Here is a 22,093-nt window from a genome sequence, read left to right as displayed (position 1 = left end):
AAAGGAGCACATCTGTCTATGGCCTTAGAGATGAACCTAGTTAAGGCTACCACCTTGCCAGTAAAGCTCTGGATGTCTTTTGAAGTTACCGATTCCTTCATGACGAGGATTGCTTTAATCTTATCGGGATTAACCTCAATGCCTCATTGGGTTATCATGAAGCCTAAGAATTTTCCAGGGCCTACGCTGAAGGCACATTTGTTGGGGTTCAACCTCATTCGATACCTCTTTAGAATGGTGAAAGTTTCAGATAGGTTGGTGATGTGTTGCTCAGCATGTTTGCTCTTGACTAGCATATCATCAACGTAAACTTCCATGTTTTTCCCAATCTGTTCGGCGAACATTGAATTGACCAGTCTCTGATAAGTTGATCCTGCATTCTTTAGGCCGAAGGGCATGACTTTATAGCAATATAGTCCCTTGTCAGTAGTGAAGGCTGTGTGTTTTTGTCTGGAGGGTTCATGAGGATTTGGTTGTATCCTGAGTAAGCATCCATGAAGCTTAGGAGTTCACACTCTGCCGTAGAGTCTATAAGTCTGTCTATGAGAGGAAGAGGAAAGCTTGTCTATGAGAGGAAGAGGAAAGCTATCCTTCGGGCATCCTTTGTTTAGGTCGGTGTAATCGACACACATTCTCCATAAGACCTTTTGGAGCAAGAGACTTTCCTTGGTCGAATTCTTCTTAACAAGGACAACATTTGCTACCCACGTTGGATAATTGACTTCGCGGACGAAGCCTATGCCTTTTAGTTTTTCAACTTCTGCCTTCATTGCCTCGTACCATTCAGCGTCATAAGATCTTCGCTTCTGTCTCACTGGCTTGGTCTTGGGGTCAATACTTAAGCGATGACAGATTATATCGGGGAGAGATGCTTGGCATATCCTCGTATGACCAGGCGAAGACCTCAGTGTTCTCTTGCAAAAAAGAGATCAATGCCAACCGAATTGGTGGTGACAAGGTGGTCCCAATCTTCACCATGCGATCCAGATAATCTTTTGAGATAGAGACCTTCTTCAACTCTTCAGCGGGTTGTGTTTGCTGGGTGAAAAAGTCATCTCGAGGATCGTCGGGTTGACTGTTGCCATCGTGAAGATCCAAGTTGGCTTCGTCTAGGCTGGTCTTTATGACTTGGTCATGTATAGAAAGGGTTTCCTTGGGCACATGCAGGTGCTGTTGCTTGACCGAAGTGTTGTAACATGATCGTGCACTAAGTTGATCTCCTCTTATGTAACCATTGCCATAAGGGGTTGGAAATTTCATCAACAACATATGTGTGGATACCATGACCTTGAGATCATTGATGCCTGTGCGTCCGAAGATGACATTGTATACCATTGGGCAATCAACCACCAAGAAGTTAGTGGTAATGGTAGCTGTGTAAGGGCCTGTACCAATGGTGAAAGGTAAGTGTATGCTCCCTAAAGGTTGCACGATATCATCGGAGAAGCTTATCAGAGGGGAAATCGAGCGGTCGAGCAAGTGTTCAGCTACATTAAGTGCCTTGAAAGCTTCAGCAAACATGATATTGACCGAAGCCCCCGTGTCTACTAGGATTCGTCGTACTTCAAAGTTGGCTATGTGAGCTTCCATGATCAGTGGGTCATTGTGAGGGTAGATGATACCTCTTTCTTCCTCAGGGTAGAAACATATTGGATCCCAGTTAGGCTTTTGATACTTATCTCCCCTGATGTCTTCCACGTGAAACACTTGGTGGCCAGACCTTAAAGCTCGTTCACTATTTTTCATGGCCCTGTTGGAAGATTTAGATATGGGTGTGCCACCACTTATGGAATATATCACATTTACCTAGCGTTGGTTACGGTTACCCCTTGGAGGGTGAAAGATGAATTGATCAATTTTTCCTTCACGTGCCAAAGCAATATGATCACGAAGGGTGATACACTTCTCGCCGTCATGGCCGTTATGCTCGTGATAGCAACAAAACGTGCTCGTGTTCTTCGTGGGCTTGTAATCCGGGTGCCTCGATTTTGGCTTCGGTATCAAGTGTGCTATGCTGGGATAAATGGTTACGCATGTGGCGTTCAAAGGTGTGTATGCCGCATACCTCGGGGTAGGGGCTGTCCTGACACGTGCTTGACTCACTGTGTTGACTGCCTGGGGTCGGGGATTATCATGGTGATACCCTTGGTTATCGCAGTAGTGTCTCTTACTCCTTTTACTAAAATGAAACTGGTGAGGATGGAAATCTTTCCTTTTGCCCTGAGATTGATATGTCTGTTGACTTGGCAAAGTATGAAGTAAGGCAGGGGGAGGCACCGCTGCCGTATGGAAGGTCGATGTCTTCCAAGTGTTGGCATTGATCATGTACTTGAAGAAACAATCACGTAGGCCTGCTGTGAAGTCCTTGAGGGCGGTCTTATCATCTGCCTCAGTGCAGCGAGAATACTCATGGCTGAAACGACCGGCATAGTTTCGTAATGACTCGTCCGGCTTCTGGCGAATAGTGTACAAGTCATCTGCAGAATGCAAACGATCGGTCTGGAAGATATGTTGAGATACAAACAGTTTCCTCAGTTCCTCAAATGAGTCTACTGTCTTAGGTGGAAGACGACAATACCAATTTAGAGCTCCGCTAGAGAGGGTGGAGGGGAAGAGAAAACATCACTCTTCGTCGGTTTGCATCCGATATGCCATGGTGGACTCAAAGAGGTTAAGGTGTTCAATTGGGTCTTCCATTCCAGTATATAGTTGTAAACTAAGCTTTTGTTTTGTCTTTGCTTGAAGGGGGTGTCGAGGATCCTCCTTATGAGAGGGCTAGGTCTGGGTTGGTTCCAATCAGGTATCTCAGCCTGACGTTCGGCCTTCAAATTGTTTACTTCCTTAAGGAGTTGTAGGACAAGGGGGTCCTGAGTGGAGTCATGTACCACTGGGATTTTCTTTCATAAGTCTCCATCGCCTCTTGGAAGTAGGAAAGTTTGAGCAAAGACGTGTGATTTTTCCTTGGACTCGCCGTACTGACTTCTAGGGCGAGTTTGTCGGAATACCTCAGAGTCCCTTGTACCTTCATATCCCTCTGGGACCTGTCGTTCCTTCCCTAGATTGGCAGATAGACTGGGTCGTGGGAGGGGACCGAGTCTTTCAGAAACCCTTGGGTCATTGATCTTTGAGCATATGTGGAGGGGATTCTCTCGACGTTGCTTTAGGAAGTCTCGGCAGTCACAATAAATGGCTTTCGATCCTTCCAACCCTTCTGCAAGGAGGTGTCTTCCTCCACTTCTTCTGCTTCGGGTCGAAGCAGTTGAGTTGAGAGATGTCTCATGTTGATCAATGTTTTGATGATTAGCTCGCTCTTCATCAGGGATACCCATGTCGAATGAAGGTGACCCTCCGTGTTGGAGGGCACCCAGATGATGGTTGATGTCCATATGGGTAATGAGCTTGCGTGTTTGAGTATGCCTAGTTTCGTGGAGCGTCACAAATAGCTTCTCATACTGCTCCTGGAGAACCTCATTCTTCATTGCTATCTTGTTTTTCTGAGTTTCTAGCTCATCGACTTTAGCTTAAAGAGCAACCCTTTTTCCTTCATTCTTTCGTTGCTTCGCACTAGGTGCAAGAGGGGTGTCATTCTATGTGATGTGGCTTCCTTTGCTCCCCATGGTGGAGAGGGATGCCTGGTCAAAAGAGAGTGTACGAATGGTGGAAACCAGCTTGACAAAGCTGAAGAAAGTGGGAATAAGTGTCGTTCCCACAGACGGCGCCAAATGTTGATGCACAAAATCAGTGAGGACTTTGGTACAACAGAAAATGTTAAGCTTGTGACTTTTACTAGATTGCTCCAGTCACTAGTATGGGTAAGTATGTAAATGGATAGAGACAGGGAAGCAAACACAAGATGTACGTGGTTCACCCAGATTGACTACGTCCACGGAGTAGAGGAGTTCTCATTAATTGTGAAGGGTATGCACAAGTACATAGGTTCAAGCTCTCCTTTAGTAAGTACAAGTGAATGATTTAGTACAAATGACATTAGGAAATATTGTGAGAGAATGATCTCTATTTATAGAAGAGAGTTTCTAGTTTCATTCTGACATTGACACGTGTTGTGTTATGATTGGCTTCTGATGTTGACACGTGTTGCGCTATGATTGGCTTCTGATGTCGACACGTGTCGCGCTGTGATTGACCTCTTGGTTGGAGGGAAACTCTTATGGGTTCTTGACGGTATAACGTTGACCGGTGCTCAGTAGTTTCGGGATTGGTCAAGTATGGTACAAACATATGTAAGTACGCATTAGTATGCTAATAAGCTAATTTGATAAATATTTGGATTTTTATTTAGAAACATATGTTCATCGATCCAAGCCATTTAATCGATTTCTAATTTTGGGGTCAAATATTTATTGAAAACTCGAGGCCAATTAAATATATATATATATATATATATATATATATATATATATATATATATATATATATACACGCATCATCTGATAATAACATGTTTCTAAATGCTCAAGCTAATCATTATCTTGAATTGGTCAAAACTCCAAAAGACTCCAAAACAAAACTATCAAACACTCTAATGTTTTAGCATATTCAATCACATATATTAAACATTAGCCCGTTCTATCAACTATATTTTTCTCTCAAGTGAGGCATATATATTTTGGGCCTTTATTACCAAATATATCTTGGGATACTAAACCTAGTTAGAAACTATTTTTTTTTGTTTTTTTGTTTTACATATATTAAAATAAACGGTTAAATGGGTACCCGTTTATAACCGCGGGTAATACCCATAACCGCCCATTTAAATTTCACGAGTAAACGGTTATACCCATAACCGTTTATTTATCTAAATGGTTACCATAACTGTCACATCCCGGCCCGAGGCGGACCACTTCTCGAGCCTGTTCCACCACTGTAGCACGATATTGTCTGTTTTGGGCTTACCATTCCCTTATAGTTTTGTTTTTGGGAATTCACGAGCAACTTCCCAGTGAGTCACCCATCATGAGATTACTCTCGCGCTACTCGCTTAACTTCGGAGTTCCGATGGAACCCGAAGCCAGTGAGCTCCCAAAAAGCTTCGTGCTAGGTAGGGATGAGAATATACATTTAAGGATCACTCCCCTGGGCGATGTGGGATCTTACAATCCACCCCCCCTTAGGGGCCCAACGACCTCGTCGGCACACCACGGCCAGGGTTAAGCTCTGATACCATTTGTCACATCCCGGCCCGAGGCGGACCATTTCATGAGCCCATTCCACCACCGTAGCACAATATTATCCGCTTTGGGCTTACCATTCCCTCACGGTTTTATTTTTAGGAACTCACGAGCAACTTCCCAATGGGTTACCCATCATGAGATTGTTCTCGCGCACTACTCGCTTAACTTCAGAGTTCCGATGGAACCCAAAGCCAGTGAGCTCCCAAAAGACCTCGTGCTAGGTAGGGATGGGAATATACATTTAAGGATCACCTTCGGGTTCCGTAGGAACTCCGAAGTTAAGCAAGAAGGAGGCCAGAGCACTCCCAAGATGGGTGACCCACTGGGAAGTTGCTCGTGAGTTCCCAAAAACAAAACTGTGAGGGAATGGTAAGCCCAAAGTAGACAATATTGTGCTACGGTGGTGGAACGGGACTGAGATGTGGTGGACCTGGGCGGGGATGTGAAAAAAGTTATCAAAGCCAATCCCTGGCCGGAAATGTGCCGACGAGGACGTCGGGCCCCTAAGGGGGTGGATTGTAACATCCCACATCGCCCAGGGGAGTGATCCTTAAATGTATATTCCCATCCCTACCTAGCACGAGGCATTTTGGGAGCTCATTGGCTTCGGGTTTCATAGGAACTCCGAAGTTAAGCGAGAAGGAGGCCAGAGCACTCTCAGGATGGGTGACCCACTGAGAAGTTGCTCGTGAGTTCCCAAAAACAAAACCGTGAGGGAATGGTAAGCCCAAAGCGGACAATATCGTGCTATGGTGGTGGAACTGGCCCGGGATGTGATGGACCGGGGCCGAGATGTGAAAATAACCGTAACTGTCAAATTTAAATGGGCGGATAACCGCGGTTACACATAACCAATGGGTATTTGCCCTAGTTGGGGAGCGTGACCCACTGAGAAGTTGCTCGTGAGTTCCCAAAAACAAAATCGTGAGGGAATGGTAAGCCCAAAGCGGACAATATCGTGCTACGGTGGTGGAACTGGCCCGGGATGTGAAAATAACCGTAACCGTCAAATTTAAATGGGCGGATAACCGCGGTTACACATAACCAATGGGTATTTGCCCTAGTTGGGGAGCATATCATGATCAAAGTATTACATATCTAGTGCCGAAGAAAAGAAACTATCATAGTCCATTACAAACAGTATGGGGAGCATGTGAGGCTATAAGACTCAACATATAGATAGTTGGATTTGGTATCATGTTAAAATAGAGCATCTAACTCAAAACTAATTGTACATGAAAAGACTCAAGACCAATTTTAATGGCTTTCAGTCTTCTATTTCCAGTGTGATCGTCTCCTAAATTCCTAACAGAGAAAATGATTAAATCACAATTTAAACATATATGTGGATGTATTACAGAGGAAATAAATTCACAATTATTATTTTTGAGAGAAATAGAATCACAATTGAAACACACATTCAGTACAAAATTTTTGAGTAAATACAAGACGAGAAAGTAACTGTGCCGCTTACTTATAACTTATTACTTTTTCTGGTATGAGCTTACAACAATTAACGTGGTTTTAGCAGGATGTACATACTGAAACCACTACAACTTATGGAAGTGATCAAACTTATAAAATATCATTAGCTATTTTTACTTATCCGAGAAATAAATTTTTTGAATACATATAGGAACGTAATTTATCTCCTATATACTATTTATGAGACAAAGATAAATGTTTCTTAGTTAAGAATTTGCCAATTAAACAAATGTTAAGAGTTATAATTACCCATGTGAAGAAAAAAATTTGCTTACAATGAAGAGACAATGTATGCTATAGTAAAATAAACTGTTATTGGCACTCCAGAAATCTAATTGTGCACTCTAAATTAGAAATTAATTTAGTGCATTAGTCTAATAATTGCTTACATTGAAGAGACAATGTATGCTATAGTAAAATAAACCCTAATTCCACCCTTGAATCCTTAAATCTAGAGAGAGAAGGACAACTAATAGTTCTAATAAAACACAACGTAAAGTTTTCTTGAGAGAGGAAGAAGACAGAGTCCATTTGAGGAAAGCAACAATTGCTTTGTAGATGTTAGGAGTGGAGCTCCAATCAGGAGCTACAATAATGGCTTGGGAGACGTTGGTAGCCGCATTGTAGCTATTCCTGCTCCTCAATTGTTTTTGTCCACTGTTCTAAAAATACTGGCCTAGCGCCGCCTATGCCCTTCCAAGGCTGCCGTGATTAATCCCTAGGCGTTTGAAAATTAAGAAGAACGTCTAAAACCACCTAGGCGCCCGTCTAGACTTACTAAGGCACCTGTCTAAATCTCAACTCTCACTTAGACAGAAAATAGATAACTTTCATTTTGCATTTTATTTTTCATTAATTTGTAACATACTTGTTGATACTTGGATGAACACTCATTATATGATTGTTTCCTATGCTTTCAATACTTTATAATCTATATATTATTCTATTTATATGTTACATAATAAATTAATTATAATCATAAAATCTTCTAGGCGGGGCCCGACTAACCCCTAGCGCTTTTTGGAACCTTGCTTTTGCCTTCTAGTTTCTATGGTTTTAGCCCCCAAGGGTTTTTGTCACAACCCGTCCCAGAATTTCATATTTGAGGATATGAAGTTACAAATTTGTCCTTGGTCGTCAAGTGGTGACTTATATGTGACTTATTTAAGTTGGATTAATTTTTTAATATTGTTAAAGTTTGACCTAAAGTGAACTAAGGACTTAAAGAATTTTTGGCTTGTGGTTTGAATTGGTTGGACCACACACACACACGGGACACACGTACACACTCACCCTATACTCTCTCTCTCTCTCCTCCCTCTCAGTTCACTCTCTCTCTCTCTCTCTCTCTCTCTCTCTCTCTCTTTCGAACTTGTACGGACAAGGAACCAAACCCCTCAAAACTTCGCAGATCGACATCAAAAAGATGAGTTCCTTCATCCTTACAACCTCCTGAATTGATTGGTACTACTTTTAGAACTGGAAACCCTCGAAATCACGTCGAAACCGTAACCCCGTTTGATATCACTGTTCACGAACTTTGTAATGGTTGGTTTTTAGGACAATCCAAACTCACGGTGAGCTCTAGAAGGTTCCCACGAAGCTCGGGGACGTTCGTTTGAAGGTTTTGGACGTCAGGATCATAAAGTTCGAAGGTGGCCGGTTTTGGTAGAAATTTCCCGACGTGATTTCGAAGGTTTGAGGCTCCAAAGAGGTATAGCCTTTTTCCTCTCGTGATTTGTGACATTTTGGTGAAAATTTCGTGGAAAATGGTGCAAAATTGAGCGAGAAAATGACATTTACAGGTCTGCCCAGTTTTCCGGCACCGGCAAGATTTTTCAGCGTCTGGAGGTAGGGGATGACACACGTGGGGGCGCTTAGCATCGTGCCTCTCCCGGCGCGTGGAGGCGCGTGCGGCGTTGAAAAATTATTCTAAAAATATCTCGACGTCCGTGACGTCGAGTAGGTCACTGTGGTATATTCATATACCCAAATTGAGCATCGTATGAGAAGTTATTACGTATTGTTGGTTATGTGCTTTTAAATAACGTTTTTACAGTTGTTTCGCATATAGGTGAGACCTATCTCGAGGACGAGAGCATTCAAGGGCGTCACGGGGGTTACGACCCTTCGACATACCAGTGAGTGGGTAGTTATTTTCTGTATATACCTATATACTACTGATTTTTCCCAGAAATGGAATTTAAATGATAGTATGTTTTTAAAATGTCATGCATACATATTATATGAAATATATGAACTAGTATTTGATGCATATATGTTAAATGGTGTTGTGGACCCACAGGTGAGTATCAGGTGAGTTTTATGTTGTTCATGTGATTTATTGATGATGTGAATTGTGTTGAGAGCTCATAACCTGCACCCCTGGTGTTAGTGCTTATATTATTCACCCCGCACCACACGCTCACCTTGGATCCAAGTAGGTGCATGTCGTACAGACCATTAAAGGTGGTTCCGACTTGTAGGTGACTTTAGATTATTATACAGCTGTTGATGAGAGAAGCACTAGAGCGTATTCTTACACCATTCTTGTCGTACAGACTACTTCAGATAGTTCCGACTTATTTGCAGAGTAGTGCTGTACAGGTCATAGTTGATGACTTCGGCTGGATTGGATATTGAGCGATAGAATTAGCCGTATAGGATAACTGCAGAGTCTCCGGTTGATTCCTTATTTCACCTGTTATATTGATGCATCCTTATTATGTTTTGAAGCATAGCATGACATATTTTCCTGAAAAGTGTTAAAGACTTGTGATTTGAATTATTTTGCTGTTATATATGGTTATATATATACTATTTTGTATGCGAAAGTATATAGGTTTTACAGCGAGGGGTTAGATGTATTATTAAACGAAATATTTTTGAAAAGCTTTGTTTTACTGACCCACTCAATCTTGTTTTGCGCCCCTCCAGGTTCTAGTTAGCAGTGTTGGTGACTCACGAGGATTCCCACGGCGTTCTGACAGACTACTTAAATGTAGGACTCACCTTCGGGTGTTGTAATTTAGTAATGGTCCTACTTGACTGCACCTAGTACTTATGTTCTGATTATGTGTGTTTCACACTTAAACTCACTCTAGCATGTTAGTTGGATATTTTGCTAGTAGTTGGTTTTTATTCCTTCGTATTTCTTTTACCTTTTTGCTTCCGCATCGTACTTTTGGTTACGTCACACCCACGTGACGGCCAGCACGCCCTGATTTTAGGATCGGGGTGTGTCAGTTTTCCTTGGTTTCTAGAGAGAGAAGTGAGATGATGATCGAGCATTTTTTGCAACGAAAAGAAAGAACCCACTGTGTGTGGAGGAGAGAGAGAAGAGAAAGATCGGGGATTCGAGGTTCAAGGTTAGGCAGAAGACTAGAGAGAGTGATCTGAGTGAGGTGAGGGAGAGAAAGAGAGACAGAGAGACAAAGAGACAAAGAGAAAGAAAGAAAGAAATGTTAACTTTGATTGAACGGTTGAGATTAAGGAAATTTTTCAGTATTGTTGATTCGAGATTTGTTCGGTTTGGTTTCGTTACGGAACTGAATAACATTTATAATGCACAATAGTAACTATAGTAAAAGGAATTGAATAACATTTACTATGAATGAATAATTTGATGATCTTAAGAATTACATAAAATCGCAAATGACGCTTTACCTCAATGGAGAAAATCAATCATGTTTATGCATTCTAGTGTGGGTTCGATCTCCACCGATTCTCCTCTCCCCTAACAATTAATTAATTAACCCACTAAAGCTATAGTTATATATATATATATATATATATATATATATATATATATATATATATATATTATTGCATTTATACATGCCCTTTAATAAGAGGGATCCCCATTTTTCTAAAAAAATGGGGACACCCTCTTGATCGTTGGATTGACTTTAATGAAATTGTATGATTGCGATTATATCACAGGCCACACAATTTCATTAAAGTCAAATCCAACGGTTAAGAGGGTGCCCCCATTATATATATATATATTATTGCATTTATATCTAAATTCATGTCATTTCAATTTGAAATTATATTTTTGTATGATTTGATGGGAATTGTTTTGAGCATAAAAGATATTTTATACTAATTTACACTAAAAGAGATGAAGGGTTTAAATTAAGTACGTAGTGAGTTGAAAAAGAAAACGCTAACCACTAAGATCATCCACCACTTATTTTAACTTGATATCGCATGAATTACAGTGTTTGACTCACCTCACAATAGTAGTTTTTTAATGGCTATAATTAATTATATATATGAAAGAGCGTTCAAATATAAATAAATTCATTTAACTATGATCAAATAAATAGACAAACACAATAAATACAATAACACTAAAAAATGTGATGATACAAATTCAATAGCCAATTGGTTTTCCAATTTTTGTCATTTTTTTCAGAAATAATCGTTAGTGCGTTTATCAAAATTCCTCGTATTTTGATGGGAAATCTTAATGATTAATAAGGAATTAATTATAGTGAAAAAAAAACAGAAAGAAATTTCCATGGACATTCCAAGAAAGGCAAATTCCGAAAACAAATGGGTGTAATAAAAGGTGCACAGAATCCGAAGTCAATATGGACTTATGGTAAATGCATTGTTACCTTGAAATCCATATTGACCATGCATTCACACACACATTGCACACATTGTTTGAATAAATTCCTACACTCTCGTCTCGTGTGCAAGAGGCAACTACTTTCTTCAAATCAATTCCAAGTTGTCGTAGTAGCGTCGGGATCGAGAGAGACAGACACAAGCAGATATACGTTTTTGTTGGTAATTTAGATTCCCGCAAGCTCTTGCGTCAACAGTTTCAAATTCAAACAGGTATATACACCCGATCCAGTTTAAGTTTCAGCCGACCATTAACAAGGCTATAGAAATTTTTTATAATATCAGCCTTGAAAACCTCTCACTCAAATCATCGACCTCTTTCCCTATATATATACACCCTCTCTCTCTCTCTCTCTCTCTCTCTCTCTCTCTCTCTAAAACGATGGCTTTCCAAACTCCACTACAGTACTTTTCACTGAAACCCAAAAGAGCCAACCTTTATTACATGACGGTAGCCGCAGTCCTCTGCACGATCTGCTACCTTGTCGGAATTTGGCAGCACTCAACCAGCCGCGCCGCAATTTACACACCTGTCTCCGCCGTCACCTCATGTCCTCCAATCACCACAAACACAACAATCACTCTCGACTTCAACGCCCACCACCGCGCCGAGGACCTCCCCCTACCTCCCGTGGCTGCGCGTGTGGCTCACCTGCCGGCCTGCGACGCCAAGCACAGCGAGTACACCCCGTGCGAGGACGTCACGAGATCGCTCAAGTTCGACAGGGATAGGTTGGTGTACAGGGAGAGGCATTGCCCGGACAAGGAGGAGCTTCTGAAGTGTCGGATTCCAGCGCCTCACGGCTACACGGTACCGTTTCGGTGGCCGGAGAGCCGAGAATCGGTTTGGTATGCAAATGTGCCGCACAAGGAGTTGACCGTGGAGAAGAAGATGCAGAATTGGGTTCATTACGAAGGGGATCGGTTTAGATTCCCTGGTGGAGGGACCATGTTTCCTCGCGGTGCAGATGCGTATATTGATGATATCGGAAAGTTGATTAATCTCAGAGATGGGTCTATACGGACCGCCATCGATACCGGTTGCGGGGTAAGCAAGTTTTATTTACTTTTTTTTATTTATTATTTCGGTTTGAAAAGCTATCATGGTTACGGTTACGAGTTTGGTGAATGGTAGTTTGGCTATGGCCTCAATGTTCATTTGTAAATGCATATGTTCGTTAGGAGTAGGTAGGTTGGTTCTTTGTCAAGGAGTACGACATTTTTACAATGTTTATGCTGCATAATTTGTTGGAACTGTGATCTGCCAGCCGGAATGGCCGAATCGGCCAATATGTGACACATTGGTCTTTTTTTTTTTTTTTTTTCTTTTTAATTGAGGATTGTTTGAGTAGAAAGTAAGCGCGTCAAAGGTGATAGGGTACGAGGGAATTTTCTTTTTATTTGTTTCCTTTTGTTTTTGATAACTTGAGTAATTCAAGGAAAGAGAAATCCTAAGGAAAACTACAGAAATATTTCCACCTTTTATGGGCAGAAACTTCATACTCAAAAAAAAAAAAAAAAAAAAAAAAAGGGAAGTTGCAGCTCTGTTTTTTTTGTTTTTTGTTTTTGTTCATATAAGGTTGAGTTGTCTTTGTGGACCCAGAAAGGTAAGTTGTAGAAATCAAAATTAGAAATTAAACAAAAAATATATTTCCTGTTTAGCATGATATTATGGAAATAAATTAGCAAAAATGTGGGTTGGCAGGGTGGTGGGTAGGATGATTCTACATTATTTTGGGAAAAACCAAATTGGAAAATGGTTTTTGAAAACCATGTTGTCTTAATTAAGTAGTGAAAAGTTATACAGTTAAATATCAATTTCAGCCCATTATTTTCTTATCAGGTAATATTGTTTGTTCAAAAAAATTAAAAAATCTATTTCAGCAAATGCTAAAATTTCTGGAAAACAATTGTCTAGTAGAAATTAGACAACAAATGAAAATAATTTGAAAATCTTTTTTATTTATGTACCCTGGCACTGAAGCAAAGTGCATAAAAGATATTGATGAACATGATACGTTTATTTTACTATTAATTAGCATTGACTTGTCGAAAAAGCGATTCTATATATCTTGCAATGTACTTATTTATAATGTTAGTTACTTAATCTGCTTTTAATGCTAAATTAAATGTAGATATGTTTACATAATATTTGTTCATAGACTTTCCAACCTTCCTCAGTTATACCAACTATCTCCTTAATTAATTTGTACAAGTCACTCTCTAACAGTTCAACAGAATTCTTTGTCAATAACTTTTATTTAATTGAAAGTTTATTTACAAAGGGAAGTGCTTTTGACATGCCTAATTTAGCTTCTCATACACTACTCTTTACATTGATACAGTTGCTATAACTAAACAAGGGTAAAAGGTGTATAGGAGACCAAAAAAAGTGTGTGAAAATCACTTCCCCTTATGAAAAAATAAGTTAGACTATTCAATTGCTCGTTCTGTTACCTGTTCATATTTCTTTAACATTCAATATTCGTGGTGCAGTCACGTAATAGTGACAAAAACCATGGAAAATGTAACCGCTTGAAATGAAGATTTTCTCATGCTGATATTTGTCATGTGTAATTAGAGTGACGATTATTCTTATAATTTTCCTTTTAGGTTGCAAGTTGGGGAGCTTACCTTTTGTCCAGGGACATTCTAACAGTGTCATTTGCACCAAGAGACACACATGAAGCACAAGTTCAATTTGCTCTTGAAAGAGGAGTTCCTGCATTGATTGGCATTCTTGCTTCCAAAAGACTTCCTTACCCCTCAAGAGCTTTTGACATGGCTCACTGCTCTCGATGCCTCATCCCCTGGGGCCAATATGGTAAATTCACTGTAAACCCTGATCAACTTTAGGTTAAAACATTTTCTTTGCTCTATTATATATGATGCTTGAAGATGAAGATGTTTAACTTAGGATTTTGATCATGCAGATGGGCTTTACTTGATTGAAGTTGATCGAGTTTTACGCCCCGGTGGGTACTGGATTCTTTCCGGGCCACCAATAAACTGGGAGAATCACTGGAAAGGATGGGAAAGAACAGCTGAAGATCTTAAAGCTGAGCAGACAACGATTGAGAATGTAGCAAAAAGATTGTGTTGGAAGAAACTGAAGCAGAAGGGTGACCTTGCAATTTGGCAAAAACCCACTAACCATGTTCACTGTAAGGTCAACAGAAAGCTCTTCAAGAAACCATCCTTCTGCCAAGCTCAAGATCCTGACACTGCATGGTAATGTGCTTTTCCTTTCTTAAATTATCATGTCTATGCAATTTCTGAAATAATTTTTCTTTTAGATTTTCGTAGATTTTTGGTTATTGAGTGGATTAGAATTTTGTTTTATCTTTTTGTGCTCTCTAACAATAATACTAGACATGAACTTACTATACTAAAATTTGGTTACCAATAAATGTGACTATTTCTTATTTGCTTTGAACAAATAAGGTCGAGGATGGGCCTAGCATGAAATAGTGACACATTAGCTGATATCTTAAAATTTGGTGTCTATAGTACTAGAACTTACCTACACCGAACATGTCTCTGGTGATATTCCATACCTAGAACACAATTTAACTTTTTCACGTAGTAATACGTTATTAGTTTGAGATACCATCACAGTAGAGTTCCCGGTATAGTTAAGACAAGTTTTCCAGCTGTTAAAGAATGTACACTTTGGCAGTGATCCAAAACCAACCTGATAGCAAAGGCAGGTAGAGTAGTTAAACTGTCCAAGTCGAACCATCCATACACTCAGCGTTTTGTTGCTGCTTTTTTGTTCTTTACTCGAATGTTTTTTTAATCTTTTTTTGTTTAAGTTTTACTCAACATCCTTGCATCTTTTTTTTTGGTAGGTATACGAAAATGGAGGATTGTTTGACCCCACTTCCTGGAGTGAACAACATAAAGGAAATTGCAGGAGGGCAATTGGCTAAATGGCCAGAGAGGCTAAACACAGTCCCTCCAAGAATCAGCAGTGGGAGTTTGACAGGAATCACAGCTGAGACCTTCAGAGAAAACACAGAGCTTTGGAAGAAAAGAGTAGAATATTACAAGACCGTGGATTATCAGTTGGCAGAGGCCGGGAGGTACCGGAATCTGCTCGATATGAACGCTTACTTGGGCGGCTTTGCAGCTGTACTTGTTCATGACCCTGTGTGGGTTATGAACATTGTCCCTGTTGAGGCTGAGGTTAACGCCCTTGGAGCCATTTATGAACGAGGATTGATTGGAACTTATCAGAATTGGTATGCTCTTTGCCCATGCAATAACGATAAAACTTTGAACCGCATTTACGAATCATGCTATGAACCACGTCTCCAATCGAGGTGGGACCTATGTATACAAGTGGGTTCCGCATCAATTAGAGATATGGTACGGAATACCGTTTGTCGTATGCAATCTTATGCATTGCTTTGTTAGTGCTAATGACTTGTTACTTGGCAGGTGTGAAGCTATGTCTACTTACCCAAGAACCTATGACTTGATTCACTCTGATTCAGTTTTTACCCTCTACAAGGACAGGTGACTTCCTCAGCCTTGCACTCTTGAACATTGAGTTAGTTTACTTTACTATGATTTCAACTATTATTTCAGCATCAATCATTCATGCGCACAAACTCTCTTGATACGTGAAGTGATTGTGTCTCATCGATGCTTTTAATCCCACAATACGTCAAATATGCACGAACTACTGATGCTAACATTGTACTAACAATACTTGGATCAGTCGCACGAACAAACCATCCCTAAAAAATTATCAAAAGCATTTAAAATTACTAACTCGAACATGATTCATTTGTGTTGCAGATGTGAAGCGGAAGATATTCTTTTAGAAATGGATAGGATTTTAAGGCCAGAGGGCAGTATAATCTTCCGTGATGACGTGGACGTGTTGGTGAAAGTCAAGAGCATCTTGGATGCAATGCAATACGACGCCAGAATCGTCGACCATGAAAACGGACCAAAGGTGAGAGAGAAGATTTTGTTGGCGGTCAAGCAGTACTGGACTGCCCCAGCTCCTGCCCTAGAAACTCAAGAACAAAGCAAATCGAATTCATAGGCCTCTACCTTAAGGGCTTCCCCCTTTTTTATTTTACTTCAAAATATTCCAATTTTTATGTCGATAATTTTGAAATTTAATGATTTTTTTTTTCATGCGCTCAAGATTTGTGGAGTGAAACTTGGATTGAGAATTCTATACCAATGGAAAGAAGCATTTTAAATGCAATTTTTCTACAACAAAAACATCCTTTTGTGTCGGTGATCGAAGATCCACCAACAGAGCACGCTACAAGATCGAACATGTCGTATAAACTCACAAGGCATGCAACATGGAGAAGGTAAATTATACACACCGGCATTATCCTGATGAATGCATGTCACTTTTCTTTGGTTTACAAGGATTGAGGTACGGCAGGTTGTTTGAGACATTACCTCCCAAAAGAAGGATTACTAACAGCATTAACGGAGCCACATCGATATTTAAAATGAAGCAATCAACCAGTTCAAACGTCCACTACCTTCCGAGGACATGATCTAGGTTCCAAACCTGGCCCGGGTCATGTCCCTTTAGCTCCCTAGTAGAATGAATCAACCGTAGACAGAGACTATACCTTTCATCTTGTGTCAAGTTGTATGATCAGAGACGAAACTTCGAAGGAAGAGCTGTACTCTAAATCAATTCCAGAAACAGAGCTTCTTGTTTATTTGTCAAGCCAAGTTCACTCAATGATAGTATGCTGTCACCAACAGTAAAAGCACGCCGAGGATATGACCTCACCTGTTCACAGAAATAAAAAACCTCAACCAGAATGCCAACCACGTCATGTCTGCAAGTAGATGTGCAGCATCGTCCTTTTTAGATGACGAAAAACAACCAAACTTTTGCTGGACAGTATGCCAACCATGTCATCGCATGCGATTTAGAGTCTATGGCATCGTCCCCGTCTTAAATTACCACATTCGGGGTCAAATATTCCATTTTAACAGCCCATGATTCTGTTATTGAATCCTGCAACTGGATATAACAGCCCATGCCTTAACAGTTCGCTAATGCCCCAATCTGAAAACCAATTAAAAGTGTTCTACTATTTTCTACTTTTTTATTTTATGAATTTCATCCAATTTCGTTAAAAAAAATAAAATAAAATAAAATAACAAACAAAAAAACCAAAAAGCCAAAGAAAAGAGGAGTGTTTACCACTCTGTAAGTTCCAGGCTTCACCTCTCTACCAACATCTATGAAGTCGAACAGAACCTAAATTGGAACAAGATTTTTTGTCAGTTGAGACAAAGAGACGTTCTTTTAAACTTATAAAGATTTTAAAACTGTACCTGAAGCTTGTCGGACTTGTTAAAGCGGCGACTAAGGCGAGTTCCATTTGGCATCCTAACAAGAAGAGTCACAGCATTCTGATCATCTATTGCTGGTTCACAAGGAAGCGAAGCCCCTTTCGCAGCAAGCCTACTCTCGAGTTCCTGCCATCAGTGAGACAATTAGACTGTAGGGAAAAGAATTATAACATTATGCCATTGAAAAATCAAAATGGTAATCATTCCACCATAAACCTCAACCTCATTGACTGATAAACTGTCAAACAATATTGGGAAAGAGGAAAGCTGTGTAAATTGAGGGTGCAAAGACAGTCATAGAAGTCACTGGAATCTAATTCTATTTCCCTGATACAGTCATGGAACACATTGAAAACTACCAAACAACAAAAAGGAATACTCATATTCAAGGTGACCAAAGCCTGTGCAACAAAATTTACAGTTTTGTATCGGCAGATGCAGACAGCACTACACATTTTAGTTATCATATGCAGTTGTGAAGTCAGCGGCCTGCATCTTTGACTATACATTTGTCTTTAGTCGAACTCTCAGGTTCTTCAGATCAATAACTCCACCATGAGTTCTGAACCACATGAACTTAAGCACTAAAAACACATGAATATCAAAGAACCATTCTTATAGAGATACACTAATAAACTTCTTCAACATGTAGGACATCGGGAACAAATTAGACAATCAGAATTACACTTGTTTCCTAGTATCTCTTGCAACACTTAAAAGTTGAGGAAAACATCACAATATCAAGTTTTATGCAGAGAAGTGGAATCCAAAAATCAATTGTAAACAATAGCATAAAACAATTCAACAATATTGACAGATACCAATGGATCAATCTTTTTGTTGTCAGAGCCGACATCCTTTATGTCACAAGTTCCAACTTCATTAACACCATTCATTTCCTTTTCTTTATCAGCCAAGAGGGATGCGAGATACTCACAATCCTGCAAGCATTATTTCTAGCAGTCAAGAGTTGGACAACTGGAATACCAACACTCACGATAGTGATTTCGAGAAGGATTTTAAAACCTGTTGTTCTCTAAGCAATTGTCTTGTTAGAGCGGATGATGAAGGGCCATGAACAGGCTGCAAATTAGGATCCAAATTTCTACTTGGACCACTTGGAAAATTAGGTGCATATGAGGATTCACCAAAAAGTGCATTCTCAAGCAGTATAGCTTCGTCAAGCTCTTTGGAAGAAATGCCGCCTAACTACAAGGATATGTAAACAATTGCATTAGTATAGCAGTCCATGTTCTTTAAATGGGCTAAGTAAAAAACATTTAGAACAAGAAAATGATACCTCTTCAGAATTAATGGCAATGTTACCCTGCTGAAGATTGTTACCAGAATCATGCCACAACTCTTGACTCGCTTGTTTTCTTTCTACAGTTCCATCTCCATCTTGGTGCATTGAGGTTTCCCACTATAAATTAGGAACAACCATTTTAGAAGAAACAAAACCTTTTCCTTCAGAATGGGAAGAAACTGATATTTCTATTTACGATTTAGAATGTATAATACTCAAAAGTTCGGCAAGAATACTAATCACATTTTTTGCCAGAAAAACTGCCTAAAATTTATCTGAAACAATTTCTGTGAAAGGTTCTAACATGTATGGCGCAAAATCCTACAATTTCCATTCCCAGAGCCTATAACCTGTAGTGAAAATGTCTGAATGAAAATTTCTATACAATTCTAATTCAAAAGTCTTTTTCTTCCTTAAATTCCTTAAATTTCTCACTGTATGTGCACAGTAATATATATACACCATAAGTAGAGGCCATACCTTTGATGTACTATAAGTTCCTGGTACTTGATTCTTATCTTTCATTTGTTGCTCACGCATCGCTTTCTCTCGTTCTGCTGTCTGAACTCAATTCAATTTTAAATAGATCAATACCCTCTAAGATATGGAAGCAACCCCCCAAAACAAGGCAAAGCATTCAAGATTAGGAACCTTCAGGGACAGTGAAACTGCACGATTAAAATCACTGTTATCTAGGTGAATTTGATTATCTGGAAGCCCATTAACAGGAGACACCTGCATGAAAAAAATCTGACAAGAGTCATAACTTAAGAATGACAAAACTTGAGTTAAATTGGCAGTAGCATACATTTTGAGCCCTGCTTTGCATATTCAGAAGATAAGCCTTTTGAGCGTCTTGTTTTGAAGCCTCAATAGCAGCTCGAATCATTTCCTCCTCCACATCACTTCCATGTAGATTTCCTGTCATGTCCTGAATGGGAGGCCTCTGTCCTGAGAGATGAGGCTGATCATTCCCTCTGTTAAACTCCACAGGAACCCCAGGTACCGCTCCTGGCTGTGAAATTAATGGTGCACGACCGGTGATTCGATTAAAGAGATCTCTACTGTAATTAGGATCAAATAGTAACGAGGGCCTGAAACTCCTAGCAGCAGAGAGAAGTGGTCCAAGTCCTTGCGGTGCAACTTGATTCTGAGCACTCATATTATTGTATTGCGGGTAAGCATGTGGTGCAACTTGATTCTGACCGTCCATATGAGAGAAATTGTACTGGGGGTTAGCAGCCGACCCCGGATTTGTACTGCAGCCGGAAGAACAGAAGTAAAACAATTATCAAATAGTGAAGAAAAACCAGTGTAGAATGTTAAAATTTACTACTAAGTTGAGCACGAAGATAACGAGGAGTAAGATGAACTCAAGATGCAATACAAGTCTCTATATCCTCCCCCAAAATGTGCATTCACAGCTTCACTGAGATTTCCTCCGTATTCCTGTTTACCAGCCAAGACGCACCAGACAACTCAGAAAACATACAAGTCCAACATAAAGAAAATACAATTCACATTACAGGGTGCAAAAAATTTAAATACCACTTTTGAGCAGGATAGCACGGTGACAATAGATAATCCACATTCAATCAATCCTAATGAACTAATCCCACCTCGGCTCAGCTTCCAACCTCACAACCAGGGCCACCAAAGCCTTAGTGGTAGCACCAAGGCTCTATTCTTCGTAATCGACGAATACTTGTGCATCTCCCTTAACATTGCACACTAAACCTTTTTAATTTGCAGAAAGAAGTACCAAATCTTAGACGTCTAACCGGAAATAATGTACGATCCCGAATTCAAGAACTTATTTTACCAAGAATTCAAGAAACCGCACAAGCTTTCTACTAAGAAAAAAGGGGAAATAAATAGCTTATAAACTTGGAATTCAACAACTTAAGGATGACTACCTACATTTCATCAACAAGTCAATAAATTGCACAATCTTGCACTAAAGAGAATGGATCAAGAAACCCTAGGCAGAAAAGCGGCACCGTTTTTGCTAATTTTGAAAAAATTAAAAACAAAAACTAATAATAATCTTACAAAACAAAGACTCAAAGAACGCAATGAAAGCTTGCACAGCGACTCTACAATATGCTAAGTCACTGAAAATTAATAGAGAGAGAGAGAGAGAGAGAGAGAGAGAGAGAGAGAATCGAACCTCCAGCTTCCGAATCGCGAGTGAGTGAGACGCGCCGGTGATGCTCATGTACGTGTCGATCATGTCCTGAGTTGGACTCGCCATTGCCGTTCGATTTCAGAGAGAAGTTGCAGAGAGAGAGAGAGAGATAGAGATCTCTGGAATCCAATGTTGGATGTTATTGGGAGTAGTGCAGAATGTGTGTGTGTAAAGAAATGAGGAGAAGGGCCAAAGGAACAGACCAACGGCTTCTGCGCGCCTTTTTCACCAGGGACACGCGTCTTAAAGCAAAATGCAATGATTGTCCGGTCACGTGACATGCGCCCAAATTATGCAGAACCAGACTCATTTGTTCTTCTTGAATAATTTAATTTTAGTAGATTTTTTTTCTTTTTTGAATCAAACGATATTATTTACATTAAAAACATAAGAGAGTAAGTTAAGATTTATAATAGATTAGTAATAATGTGATTTAAATTCACTTTTTGCAAGAATCGAACATAACCCTTCTAACTTACAAATAAAAAAGAATATCAGGCTGTAGTACCAAGTGTAATTTTTTATTTATTTTTTATTATCAAAATGATAGAAGGAAGCCCAACAAAAACGCTAAAAATAAGTGGGCCTAAACCCCCACATTAAAAGGAGGGCCGTCTATGACATTACAACTAGACTCTAAATTTGGATCAAGCCCATCTAACTTATTGGTCACAAAACTCTCCTTTTTTGTTTGTTAAACAGAGTGTAATAGCCTTACAAAAGTGGGAATTGCAAGATAATGTCACGATAGATCTCAGCATTGCGTGCAGTAAAAGGGTTGAGCGCATCTTGGTGACATGGGACACGCTGGTGGTGACATGGGAGGTGGTTGGTGGTGACATCGGAGGTGGCTGGTGGTAACAAAGGAGGTGGCTGGTGGTGAAGCGATGACAGTGGGGTAAGAGGTGGGAAAGATAGAGGAGTAGGAGATGG

At 39.9% G+C, this 22,093-nt stretch overlaps 2 protein-coding genes across 11 annotated transcripts; one reads left to right on the top strand and one right to left on the bottom strand.

Moving 5' to 3' along the window:
* The first annotated feature begins 11,440 nt into the window (after positions 1 to 11,440).
* On the top strand, positions 11,441 to 16,559 carry LOC103418096 (probable methyltransferase PMT15). The gene is made up of 6 exons (XM_008356245.4): positions 11,441 to 12,363; positions 13,929 to 14,139; positions 14,249 to 14,546; positions 15,167 to 15,559; positions 15,759 to 15,836; positions 16,122 to 16,559. The coding sequence occupies exons 1-6, from the start codon at positions 11,698 to 11,700 to the stop codon at positions 16,372 to 16,374; spliced, it is 1,899 nt and encodes a 632-aa protein (XP_008354467.3). The 5' UTR covers positions 11,441 to 11,697; the 3' UTR covers positions 16,375 to 16,559.
* On the bottom strand, positions 16,508 to 21,374 carry LOC103406662 (plant UBX domain-containing protein 9). Of its 10 annotated transcripts, none has more exons than XM_070823566.1 (12): positions 21,143 to 21,330; positions 20,521 to 20,709; positions 20,360 to 20,421; positions 19,781 to 20,231; positions 19,624 to 19,707; positions 19,453 to 19,533; positions 18,967 to 19,089; positions 18,693 to 18,875; positions 18,488 to 18,607; positions 17,649 to 17,792; positions 17,515 to 17,571; positions 16,508 to 17,094 (listed from the first exon to the last, which is right to left on the bottom strand). In XM_070823566.1, exons 4-12 carry the CDS (start codon positions 20,183 to 20,185, stop codon positions 16,987 to 16,989), a joined length of 1,305 nt encoding a protein of 434 aa, XP_070679667.1. In that variant the 5' UTR covers positions 20,186 to 20,231; positions 20,360 to 20,421; positions 20,521 to 20,709; positions 21,143 to 21,330; the 3' UTR covers positions 16,508 to 16,986. The 10 variants fall into 10 exon arrangements, with proteins under 10 accessions (XP_070679667.1, XP_070679672.1, XP_028947268.1 ...); XM_070823571.1 differs by having other exon boundaries at positions 20,521 to 20,689; positions 21,143 to 21,310; XM_070823576.1 differs by having other exon boundaries at positions 16,640 to 17,331; positions 21,143 to 21,305.
* Positions 21,375 to 22,093: the final 719 nt, after the last annotated feature.

The sequence above is a fragment of the Malus domestica genome, chromosome 01, assembly GCF_042453785.1.
Source record: "Malus domestica chromosome 01, GDT2T_hap1".
Lineage (NCBI taxonomy): Eukaryota > Viridiplantae > Streptophyta > Magnoliopsida > Rosales > Rosaceae > Malus > Malus domestica.
The sequence above is the reverse complement of the archived record's forward strand: the minus strand, read 5'-3'. Positions and strand labels throughout refer to the sequence as shown.

Coding starts and splice junctions, on each gene's coding strand:
- LOC103418096 (XM_008356245.4), top strand. CDS start 11,698: ATGGCTTTCCAAACTCCACTACAGTACTTTTCACTGAAACCCAAAAGA. Junction 14,547..15,166: donor CAAGATCCTGACACTGCATG/GTAATGTGCTTT, acceptor TTTTTTTGGTAG/GTATACGAAAATGGAGGATT. Junction 15,560..15,758: donor ATTGGAACTTATCAGAATTG/GTATGCTCTTTG, acceptor GTTACTTGGCAG/GTGTGAAGCTATGTCTACTT.
- LOC103406662 (XM_029091435.2), bottom strand. CDS start 21,226: ATGGCGAGTCCAACTCAGGACATGATCGACACGTACATGAGCATCACC. Junction 19,723..19,780: donor TGCAAAGCAGGGCTCAAAAT/GTATGCTACTGC, acceptor GACTCTTGTCAG/ATTTTTTTCATGCAGGTGTC. Junction 19,090..19,452: donor GAACTTATAGTACATCAAAG/GTATGGCCTCTA, acceptor CCTAATTTATAG/TGGGAAACCTCAATGCACCA.